The sequence below is a fragment of the Hippocampus bargibanti genome, linkage group LG10 (genome assembly GCF_051943395.1).
Source record: "Hippocampus bargibanti isolate YZ-2025 linkage group LG10, ASM5194339v1, whole genome shotgun sequence".
NCBI lineage: Eukaryota > Metazoa > Chordata > Actinopteri > Syngnathiformes > Syngnathidae > Hippocampus > Hippocampus bargibanti.
In genome coordinates this window covers 24,856,282-24,868,620 of record NC_142743.1, presented here as the reverse complement: position 1 = coordinate 24,868,620, position 12,339 = coordinate 24,856,282, and the positions used below count along the sequence as shown (strand labels likewise).

Here is a 12,339-nt window from a genome sequence, read left to right as displayed (position 1 = left end):
GAGAAGACGTGAAAAAAGGTGGCCGTTTTTCGCTCGGAACGATCGGATAACGGCGGGCTGACAATTGACCCCCGAGGGACACCGTCCGAGAAATCTTTGCGTGAGACAAATATCCTCAAAAGGACAAGATACGATTGGCGTTGGTCACTTTGAATTGACGTGTGCCGTGCCTTTGCATTTTCCCCCCAAAATGGTGGGGCTTGCGGACGGAGACGATGACAAAGAAGGTCTTCCCGCCAGTGGCGTCGGCGCTAGCGCGGAACGACGTTGTGAGCGTGCGGCTTGTTTCCTTCCGGATGGCGTTTGGACAGGTCTGAGCGACCACGAGATCTTCTCTCAGGCCGTGACTTTCATCTTTGCCGGCTACGAGACCGGCAGCAGCACGTTGAGCTTCCTGGCGCACAACTTAGCCACCAACCCTCACGTCATGAAGAAGCTGCAGGACGAGGTGGACGCCACCTTCCCCAACAAGGTACCTGCCGCCTTTTGGCCTGTCCGCACAATCAACCTTCATTTTCAGCAATCAAACTTTGGATGGGTGGATGCGTGGATGCACACTATGTACTGTATGTACTGTATGTATGTATTTATATTTGTGGGTTTCTTTCTTTATTTCTGTTCATTCATTATTATTTATATATTTATTGGTGTATTTACTAGAGCATTTATTTATTTTTATTTGTTTATTTATTTATATGTATTTTTTTGGCTGTTTATATGTATTTCTTTCACTTATTTTATTTATTTATTTGTATATTTACTTGTTTGTTTATTTATCTGTGTTTATTGGTTTGGTTTATTTATTTATTTAGATGTGTGTGTGTGTGTTTATGTATTTACTTATTTCTATTCATTTCTGTTTATTATTTATTTATATGTGTTTGCTTGTTTGTTTGTTTAGATGTATTTGTTTGGTTGTTTATTGATATGTATTTTTTTATGATGATGTCTACTAATGATATGTGTTTGTTTGTTTGTTTGTTTGTTTGTCTGTTGTTGGCGTGCAGGCTCCCGTGCAGTACACGCAACTGATGGAGATGGAGTACTTGGACATGGTGGTCAACGAATCGCTGCGTTTGTACCCCATCGTTCAGCGTTTGGAGCACGTGGCCAAGGCCAGCGTTGAGATCAACGGCGTGCTCATCCCCAAGGGCGCGGCCGTCATGTGAACACTTCTTCCTCTGCACCGTGACCCCGACCTTTGGCCCCAACCTGAAAAGTTTCAACCCGAGAGGTCAAAGTGAATCGTAACGCGGCAAAACAAAAAAACAACAACGAGACATTTAGGACTCGAAAACGTCTTGTCTTTGTTTGCGGTTGTGATCTGACGCTTTCACGCAAGTGCAATCATCGTCGCTGCTTTTGTGTCTCTTTTTTTTAGGTTCAGTAAGGAAAACAAAGACTCGTTTGACCCGTACGCGTACCTGCCGTTCGGCGCGGGTCCTCGCAACTGCATCGGGAGGCGCTTTGCGATGGTCAGCGTGAAGCTGGCCGCGGTCGAGATCCTGCAGCGCTACAACTTCCGCACCTGCGACGAGACTGAAGTGAGAAGAAGGGGACGTCGGCGCTCAAAGCCACCAGCGTCGGCATCCGTTGAAGGCCCGTCGGACCTTTGCTCTTTGCCACCAGGTGCCCATCCAGATGGATGTGCGGCGCCTGCTGACGCCCAAGCGACCCTTCAAACTCAAGCTGGAGCCGCGCCGGTGACGCTCACAACGAAAGAAAGTGCCGGCAGACGTACGGCCCGGGCGCCTCCGTGTGCAAACCGCAGCCAGAAAGCCGTTTGGTGGCGAGGAAGCCTTTTCAAATAAACATGGCCGCCCGTCTCTCCAGATTTGACTTGACGCTCACACCTCTTTAATGCCTTTCGCCCGCCCGGGTTCAACGCTATTAAGTTCGACAGGAAATCTACAATTGTCGATGCTTTGTCAAATGGGAATTTTTCAAAAATTACACGCTTGGCTAGTCGGTCCAAATTGTAAAATACTTTTTTCTGTATTGTTGTCCCTTATGTTGGAAAGTTTGCAGTCAATCCGCTTAACAATTGACAAAAAGTGCCAGAATCATCATCATCATCATCATCGGATTTCCACCAAAACTTGAGACGTTTTCTGCTTGAGCCCAAATGAAAAGGACAAAGCGGTGATTCTAAAATGGCTGCTTCCAACCAAACGTGGCGGCTAGTTGATGATTCGAAGCGGCCATGTTTGCACTTCCTGGTCATTACTAAATATCTGGGGAGATATACAAAGTAATTGGGTCCGAAAGCAAAGCTTGTAAAAAACAGAGAAAAGAATGGAAGTGTTCTTAATCAAGACTCCGTGTCAACATTAGCCCCGCGTGGACATTTGAGGTCTCGCGGCAGATCCTAATCGTTCCACCGGCACGCCGAATCCATTTCTCCGCGTTTTGTTGCCATCTTGTTCTTTCGTGTTTATAAACAGACGAGCGATAACAAGAAGAAAAAAAAGGGGCGGGGTGGGGGCAAAGAGGGCGTGGCCGAGCAGCTTCTTTCACACACGCCACATGTTTTGAGCGCTGCCATTGGACGAAGGCTAAGCCGACCGCTGCAACTCTTCCAAACTTGGACTGTCGACTCTCGTCCCACGATGGCGACTCGCCTCATCTTTTCTTTTGATGCAACATTGCATTCTGGTCGTGTGGCCTTTCCCCACCAGCTTTTGTTTCCCTCTGACCTTCTTTTTACCGGCATTGGTGCCAAAGTGAACTCGTGTCTGCTTTACAGATGCCAATTTTGCGTGAAAGAAACGTCACCGGCTGTGAGAATAACGTGAACTAGGCGCCAGCTCGGTTTCGAGCGGGAAAGCAAACGTTTAGAATGAAAATCGCTGAAATGTCACGGCTGAGCGAAACGTCATGTGACCGCGTCATATTTAAGGTCGGGTGTTCGAGTCCGGACCTTCGTGTGCGCAGCTTGCCCAATCTCCCAGTGCGGTTTGTCTTTCCTCCCACATTCCAGAAAAAAATGAAGGGTAGGTCAAAGGAATCCCCTCAACTAAATCATCCCGAAGTGGGTGTAAATACATACTTGGTACATCTATCTACGCGTGTTCGGCGATCGGATGGTGGACGGGATAAGCGAACCTCGATAAAACGCGTCAGATAAAGGCTGAATGTGGCATTTTAGTTTAGAAGTTTACGAGGGGTATGTGAAGGGAGCAGCACCAATCCGCTCCTTGCCGGGCTCCACCCCGGTTCTTCCCCGCCGCCCGAACTCCGTGTTGTTCTGTCAGCTCCGGCGAACAAGTGCCCCGGCCGGCCGCAAACTCTCACGTTGCAACTCTGCGTGCGAAAAGTGCGTTTGACCCCCCGCGAAACAAGATGGCAGACTACCGGGACGACGCCGGAGCTCGAGCCCCGCTCGCCTTGCGGTCGGCGCCGTGCAGCCCCGCGCGCGCGGCGGTCACCTCGCACGCCTTCGGCCGGCAGCCGTCGCTCGCCTTCCTCGCGCCGCCGCCGTCGGACGTCGCCGCCGGGATGCGGCCGGCCGGCCTGGGGTCGCCTCTCCCCCGGGCCTTGGCCAGACTCGAGGGTCGGGACTTTGAGTTCGTCGTGCGCCAGAGGAGCGTCACCATCGGGCGGAACTCGTCCCGCGGCTCGGTGGACATCAACGTGGGCCACTCGAGCTTCATCTCGCGGCGGCACTTGCAGCTCGGCTACGACGAGGCCGGCGGCTTCTCGCTCCGCTGCCTGGGCAAGAACGGCGTCTTCGTGGACGGCGTGTTCCAGCGGAAAGGGGCGCCGCCGCTGCTGCTTCCCCGACAGTGAGCTCCGCCTCGAGCCTCCGAGCCTCTTAGCCTCCTAGCTCGCCATTCGAGGCTAACAAACGTGATAGTTGACATGTCCCCTCCATTCTCCTTCGCGCGTCCATTGAAAGTTGGGTAGCTTTTATCCTTGGCAGTTATTTGGACTACTTTTCATGTCAGCGTTTTAGGAAGAAGTGTTCACAAGTGTTCTCATTCAAAACAGACCACGGATAGCGAGTGTAAACCAATAGGCTTTCGCGTTTGAAGAAACGTCATTGAAACTATTTATTTGGAGTCAATTATTTGTTATTTCTGCGTGCTAAACAAGCGATCCAAACACTTTTCCCCACCTCAGTGGGAAGCCAATGAACTTCTAGCAAACCAGCTCGTTAGCTTAGCCCGCAAGTGACTACGTGTTCATTCAGCCGCATTGTTTTATTGACTGTAAAAACGTATTTTTGGTCAATCCCAGTCACCCGTGCTCGCGTCTTAGACAGTTTAAGTGTACGGCGGCCATTCGTTGCTGTTTAGTATTTGTCAAGAGCGGTTTTAGTTCTTGTTAGCCGATGAGCTGCTGTCAATGTAAACAAACGCACCACTGCGAAGACCGCACGAGCACCTCTTGATGGGAGGTGCGTTTGTTCTGCCCTCCAAACATTCGTTTGGTGTGAATTTTGTCGCTCAATGCTGGGCATCCGTTTGTTTGAGCTTGTACCCCCCCCCCCCCCCCAAAAAAAATGATAGATATAGATATTGATACAGATATATATATATACACACACACACACACACATATACTAGTGATGTGTCGTTTCTGAACGAGCTGTTTCTTGGAGCCGGATTGCTGAAGTGAACGAAGAGATCCAACAAGGAGCCATAAATGGGAGCCAATTTTTTTGTCCTCTATTCCCCGGCCGGTCCCAGTCTTCGGTCAAAGCCGCACATGATTGGTCAAGATCCGTGGTAGAGGAGGGAGGGGAGAATTACAGGCACACAAAGAATGATATACGACAAAGAACGTGCTGCAGTCCAAGAACGGGTCCAAAAAAAAAAAAAACAACAACACCAACAAAAAGCCAAAGCTGTTTGTCTAACAAGTGACTGCGAGACATCCCCAACCACCACATCCTACTTGTCACTTACATGCCACCTGATTGAAAATGTCGCGAAAAGTGGCGACCTTTCTGCTGGATTGTTTTGACTTCAATGAAAGACACATTTTGGAGAACTTAGCAGAGGAGCCGGCCGGGGAGCTACTGCAGGACGCAAGCACTGTTTTGGGGACATTTGAACAGGTCACTGGAGGTCAGTGTAGACTGCTACAGTGGACAAATGTTAGCGCATTATGCTGTTATTATTATTCAATTATTATCAATTTTACTCGTTGGTATGATTAATATGAAAAGCAAATGAGTGACAGCTGATCATCAGACCAGACAGAGTCATCACAGGGAAAGTCAAAGTTAGCATCAAGCCATATCAATAAAATTATTTGATATGGTGTCTTTTTTTACATGAGTAATTCATTTTTTGTACACAATTGTACATGATTTTTGGTAGTTAATTCAAGCAACCCCCCAAAAAACGGAGGAACCGTTTAGGAGTCAAATGAGCCGAATCTTTTTAGTGAGCCGAGCCAATAGAAGCGGCTCTCTGAAAAGAGCCGCGATTGCCATCACTAATATACCGTATAGTATTGTATATTCTGGTGACTGTTTTGAGAGGCCACAAATACGGTCAGGGCGTTCGCTGCGTTGTGACTGTCAATCAGAATCGGAGGGGGTGTGGCCTCAGACTTGTCTGTCTCTGATTGGTCACTTGTGAGGATTTTGGGCAGCGGGTCCCGGTCGTCCGGTGCGGAGTAACGAACAAGAGCACACGGAATCGGCGCAACGCAAACTCCTCCGTGCATTTGACTGATATGTTTGTTGCTTGTCGTAAATACGTACTTTAATGAGAACTTTTAAAAACATTTCATGCAAAGGGTAGACGCCAGGAAATCGAGTCAATAATCGCGACGATCATCTTTTTGTCGTCCTCAATTCATCCCAGTAAGTGAATTGTGGCGAGCGCACGCTGAGGAGTCGCTCGGTACAAATGGTTTAACCCGAGGCTTTTGGCTCATTACGGCCTCACTGAAAAGTCCGTCGTTTATTGCGTCGGCTGAGATGTCACGAGTCGGACAGCTTTTAGCGGCGGCGTTGGCTGCGCAACGCCGTTCTGCTCGCTGTTTGGGCCCGTTGTCGTCTTGAGACAGAGTTTGGCCTTTTCTGTTGATTTGAAGGGATTTTCCCTTCCTTTTTTATTTTTGGCATTGTGAAATGATGACCTTTGGTGACCTTTGGTTCTTCCAGGTGCGTCTTCCGCTTTCCCAGCACGGTCATCAAGATCCAATTTGTCTCGCTGGCGCCCCCGGGGGTCTCGAGGAGGAGGAGGAGGAGGCGCCCTCGCCGCCCGTCCGCCCGCTTTTGCCTCACATCTCCCCACTGAAAATCAGCATTCCCAACGCGCGGCGGCGGCACGAAGAGGACGCCGGAGCCTTCGGAGCGCCGCTGCCGTCGCCCACGGGCACCCTCAGGTACATGCTAGCTCGCGCGCTAGCTCCTGCCAAATCACGGCCGCCCCGTTGACTCGGCAAACGGCGGCAGCCGCTGCGGTCGCTTGGCCAATGATTAACACGCGCCGTTGATTATTGTCGCGCCGGAGTGTGTGTTTGCGCGCGTCCGTGTGGCGTGCGTGTTTGCGTGTGCGCGTGAGTGCCGTTTATGAGTGTGTGTGTTTGTATGAATACTCTTGTGAGGACCACAAACATAGGTAGTGAGGACATTTTTGACAAGTGACGGTCCTCACAAGGTTTTCATTCGAAAGGCTTCTAGATGGGCTTCTGTTTACTCTGTTAAGTGTCAGAGAGGTCCTCGCAAATTCACCCAAAAAGATTTTTGGGGTGTGTATTTTCATTTCACTTGGATACACACACACTTTTTACTCACTGTGTGTGTGTGTGCGTGGTTAATGAGAGGAAAAAGTTCATACCACAAAAAGTAAAACCATATTTTAACCAAATTCACTACAGGGGTGAGGACTTTGACTGTAGCCATTCAGAAACCTCACTCCTGCTGTTATTTCACTTTCAAGTCCACTTTTTATGGCTTTGTTTTGAAAGAAGTTGAAGTGGCAAATGACCTGACATTTAGTCTTCAAATGGAACACGAGTTCTTCTCTAAACTTTGCAGCAACGGTGGTCCTCACTCCTTATCTGGAGTTATCCGGACCTCACAAAACGGTTGAAACAGGAATGTGTGTGTGTGTGAAGGGGGAAAAAAACCATGATAGATGTTGTCTTTTATTGTCATAGCAGTGTGACTTTTCTGGAAATGAAAGAAATCCAAATGGGGGGTGTTGACCTTTTCTAAAAAATGTAATTCTTTGGGAAGGACTTTTTGTGTGGCCTTCTTGTCGCCCCGCCCCTCGCAACAAAAAAAAAATTAACGTTTGACTTTGAATCTGCTCCTTGCGGTGTCAGCGTTCCCAACTCCTGCCCGGCGAGCCCCCGCGGCGCCGGCTCGTCGGGCTACCGCGACGGCCGCAACGTGACCCGCGACCTGCAGCTGGCGGCCGAGTTTGCCGCCCGAGCCGTGTCGGAGCGGACGCGCGACACGGCCGCCGCGGACCCTCGGGGGGAGTCGGCCGGCGCCCGCGACCACGCCAAGGTATGGAATATGGAAGCCCTCGTCAACAAAATGACGGGACGTTCCTCCATGGCCGATTGTCATGTTTTGTGCCCCGCCCCCTCCAGGACGAGTCGAAACCGCCATATTCGTACGCGCAGCTGATTGTCCAAGCCATCTCCTCGGCGCCCGACAAGCAGCTGACGCTCAGCGGCATCTACGCTCACATCACCAAACACTACCCGTACTACCGCACGGCCGACAAGGGATGGCAGGTCTGCGCAGAGGATGGGCGGGGCGGTCAAGGTTGCCCCCCCCCCCCCCCCCAAAAAAAAAAAATGCTCATTTTTGGGGGATTTTTGTTTTGTTTTTAAATAAAATTGAAGTCATGGAGGAAAATATTGCCAGCCACACGCGCCAGCGTTCACTCAACCCAGAAGTCACTCAAATTGACAGAAAGCTAGCTAGATAGCTAATAGCTAGAGCTAATAGATGGCTAATAGCTAGCTAGCAGTGATTATGCTATATTGACATTTATCCGCTGGCTATTTCTATGGAGAATATGAATCGGACTATTTTTGTGGCTAGTTCCTTTTCTAGAAGAAACGTTCGCTATAGCTAGCTAGAGAGCTACTAATGAATAGAGCTAATAAATAAAGATTGGTCAAAAGGTCCGCCCCACCCCCCAAAAATGTCGACTTTACAATGTGTTTTCCTTCCCAATTTTGGGTTTTGCCTTCTTCATATTTCTTGCATTTTGCTCTTGTGAGTTATTTATGATTTTCTCCTCTTGATTTTTGTAAGATGACAAGCGCATTTCAATGAAATGATGACTTTTTAAATGTTTTGTTGCGAGTCAGAACTCCATCCGCCACAACCTGTCGCTGAACCGCTACTTTGTGAAGGTGGCTCGCTCGCAGGACGAGCCGGGCAAGGGCAGCTTCTGGCGCGTGGACTCGGGGTCGGAGGGCAAGCTGGTGGAGCAGGCCTTCCGCAAGCGGCGCCAGAGGGGCGCGGCCTGCTTCCGCACCCCCTTGGGACCCCTCTCGTCCCGGTACGCGTCTCCTTCAGCTTCCGTTGACACTTGCGCGACAATCGTCATCTCCGAGACGCAAAAGTCGGGCAACCGCGACAAAACAACAACAACAAAATAATAATAATAATAAATAGTGGACGTTTTCTCCTCTATTGCAACCCTGATAGATAAATAAATACATCAATACGTTGATCGAGAAGCAAACTAACAAACTAGACAGATACATGGATAAACAATTAAATAAATCGGCAAATATTTTAATAATAAATCAATCACTAAATCCATAAAGAAATAACGGAATAGATACATAAATAAATAGGCAAACATATAAATAATGGTAAGTGAATAGAAAAATACACAAACAAATAAATAAATAACGTAACAGATAAATAAATACATAAAGAAATAACGGAACAGACAAGTAAATAGACAAATCAATCAATGGATGAATAGGTAAATAAATTGCTGGTTGTATAGATGAATAACAACAACAATATAATGTATGACAAACAAACAATATACTGTGTAAATAAATAAATGACCAAATAAATTGAACAAAAAATAGGTGGATGGATAAATAAATCAATAAATGGATGAATAGCTAAATCCAAATAAATAGATGGATAAATGACCAAACAAAAAAAAGAATAGAGAGATAAATAAATACGACCAAAAATGGATGGATGGATAAATAAACAATAGATAAATAATTAGATGAAAAAAAGAGTAGATAAGGCTAAAAAACCTAAATGAGGTTGTGACGTTTGCGCCTCCTGATGTTTTTGTTGTCAGGAGCGCCCCGGCGTCGCCCACCCACCACGTTCTGCTTTCGCCGCCGTCCAGCGGCCTGCAGACCCCCGAGCGCGTCAGCCGGGAAGGATCCCCCGTGCCCGCGGACCACCAGCACCATCAGCAGCAGTTGGCGCAAAAGCTGTCCGCCGTGCCCGAATATCGCTACACGCAGAGCGCGCCCGGTAGCTCCAAAGCCGCATTTTTCACGACGTCGCCAACAAATGACGTGCTGACTTTGCCGTCTGCCGTCTGCCGTGAGCTTCCAGGCTCTCCGGTTAGCGCTCAGCCGCTGCTCACGGCCACGCCGCTTCTCCCGCCGGGGGGCGGCCAGGTCCGGCTGGTCCAGAAGCCGCCGCCCTCCGTCACCGTGCTGCGAGTGGTCGCCGCCGCCCCTCCCGACGGCTACTGCGGCCCGTCGCTGCGAGTGGTCGCCGGCGAGCTCACAGGTGCCTGCGCGCCAAACGCAACCTCACTTTTATTCCATTGAGTTAGTTATTTTTACCACCAAAATATTGGTTGTCCCTTCAACTGAGCGCACCTGAACGCACCACTCCACTCCCCTCCGCCTCCTTCGACGTCACTTCCTGGTGTCGCGTCTCATTGTCACCGACGCTTGATCCTCTCGTAGCGTTCCGTCGACGTCTTTATATTGTTCAACATTCATCAAAAAATGCAGACATTGATGAGAAAGGCTTTCTGGAACGGATTATGGTCCAAATCCCAGCTTTGACTGCAATGTCACATTAGGGTTTCAACCAACAATTTGTTTGGTTTGTTTTTTTCATGGCTGGCTTTGCGACGGAAAATGGCTTCTCGACTAAACCGAGGGCGCCTGAAGGCAGCACTCGACGGCCCTGCGCTTCCTTATACGTCACTTCCTCATTGCGTTAACCACGTGTAGCGTTCCATTATCAGTCCACGTCTTTATATTGTTCAATATCCATTAAGAAAAAGACATAAATAAATAAAGCAGACGTTGATTATAATGGGGACATTTTCGGTTTTCCACTACATTGGTTTTTGAACAGCTTTCTGGAACAGATTATGGTTGTAAAGCCCGCTTTGACCGTTTCTGGACTTTTGCTGTGGTTTTGGCCGCGCTCAGAAGCGGCGCCGAAGCGAGAGCTGGTGATCCAGGCGGTGGACAGCGCCGGGCACGGGACCGGGCCGCATCCGCTTCCCGCGCACGGCCTCACGCGCAACGGAATGCACGCCAACAGCCTCGCCGCTTTCACCTCAGGTACCGTTTCCGCCTTGTTTTGCTTCCAGGCGTGGTCATCACTCGCCGTTTTGGTTCCGGTTCCGGTTCTGTCCGCCCCATCGCAGGTCTAAGCAGTCCTCTGCAAATCCTGGCGACTCAGGCGTCCAGCTCCCCTCCGGTTTTGGCGAGTCGTCCGCTTTCGGCCAGCGCCGAGCAACCTCGGCTCAAGCGGTCCAAGATGGACAACGGCGAGGGATCCGCCCCGGTTGCCCAGCAACCCGTCATCGTTGCTGTGCTGCCACCGAGCCGTGAGACCGGGATGTAAAAAAAAAAAAAATCACCTGAAGGGAATTTTGGCATGAAAAACAGAAAGTCATTTCTGTTTTAAAAAAAATTACTTGTGGACTTTTTGGGTGGATGAAGATGGGTTGCCATGACAACAACACATCGTAGTCTCCATTGCCGACTCGCGACTCCCGCTAGTCCAAATCATCAAACAAAAGAAAAAGAGACAAGAAGAAATGCCTTCATAAGATTTCAACACTGTCGTTTTTATTTTAACCTTTCAAGCTTTTTAGAATGTAAAAACGCGACGTTAGCTGTGGCTGTTGTCGCTACTAGCTTTTTTTTTTGTAAGCAAATTTGTGTTTGGAAAAAAACGTGTTATTAATACATTCGAGAGAGATTATTCTGTATTTTTTTGTAAACCTTCCACAGTTGTCATGACGATTGTTGTAGCACAAAATTAAAGCCACCTTGATTTCAAAGACTTATTTTTCATTTTCTTTGTGACGCACGGAGATTAAATAAATACAGAAAGAAAGAAAGAAAATTAAAAGAGCAATTTGTCTTTCAAGAAACTCTGTCTTTTTAGTTTTTTTTGATTGTTTTTACTTTATTTTTTTTGTTTTTATGATTATAGACTCCTCCCCCCCACCTCATTTCACTCTAACACCTTTTTCTGCAAGATTGAAATTTTTTTAAATTAGGATTTTGATTCAAAATGCAGGTAAGGTCCGACTTACGACCAGCTCGACTTACGACCACGATCTCCAGACCCCATTTTAAAAAATTTAATTCTCCGCCTGGCGCTACTACGTGCTAGCAGGCCGGCAACGCGTACGACAATTTTGGCCAGCCAGCCAGCATGTCACTCTCGCGCAGCAATCGACCGCGTGATGGCACCAGAGTTTGACAGTCATTTAGCCTCCGAGTCTCTCTTGGACCTTTTGAATGGATTTCGACTTACGACCATTTTGACATACGGCCGTTTGGTCGGAACGGAATTCTGTCAGAAGTCGGACGTTACCTGGAATAAGATTCCGACTTCTTATCCTTACAAAAAAAAGTAGCATTAATTTTATTGGATTAAAGAACTTTTGTGAGACTTTGCATCCAAAAAAAAATCTTCCAGATTGCTCCCCAAAAAATAGCACTTCAACAAATCCACGTTGACTTCAAACATTTGTTTGGCTGGCAAATTTAAGAGAAAGCTTTTAATAGAGGCACAATTGGGAAATGTACCATCCTGACTGAACAGGAAGCAGAAATGTATCTGTCCAAATTTGGCCCAGTTGGATGAAGATGAAGAAAAGAAAAAAAACACTCGGAACACTTTGACATGTTTTCACCAGAAAGAAAAGATTGTTTCCTTTGTGTTTTTTAAAGAATGAAAGCTGCAAAAACTTGGAGGCGCTTCTCAGCCAATGCCTTTTTTTTGTCCATTGGTCCATTGGCTGACTTCCTGTTTAGTTTTTTTTTGCATCCTTTTTTTGATGGATACGTCCACCAACTTTTGTGTTGAGATGCAAAATCTCAAGGGCTCATGTGTCCCATAGTGATGACATCATGGCCATCATCCACGTCGGAACGTCG

At 48.0% G+C, this 12,339-nt stretch overlaps 2 protein-coding genes across 2 annotated transcripts; both read left to right on the top strand.

Moving 5' to 3' along the window:
* The first annotated feature begins 53 nt into the window (after window positions 1-53).
* Window positions 54-1,769, top strand: LOC148893107 (cytochrome P450 3A40-like). The gene is given in 4 exon segments (XM_089005340.1): window positions 54-472; window positions 1,008-1,234; window positions 1,382-1,544; window positions 1,630-1,769. Coding segments are annotated over 4 exon segments (750 nt in total). The 5' UTR covers window positions 54-190; the 3' UTR covers window positions 1,708-1,769.
* A 1,347-nt stretch (window positions 1,770-3,116) lies between these two features.
* LOC148893106 (forkhead box protein K1-like) lies at window positions 3,117-11,231 on the top strand. Its single transcript, XM_089005335.1, is given in 10 exon segments — window positions 3,117-3,785; window positions 6,122-6,188; window positions 6,191-6,345; window positions 7,291-7,477; window positions 7,564-7,710; window positions 8,296-8,489; window positions 9,264-9,445; window positions 9,530-9,709; window positions 10,369-10,503; window positions 10,590-11,231. Coding segments are annotated over 10 exon segments (1,890 nt in total). The 5' UTR covers window positions 3,117-3,342; the 3' UTR covers window positions 10,790-11,231.
* The last annotated feature ends 1,108 nt before the right edge of the window (window positions 11,232-12,339 follow it).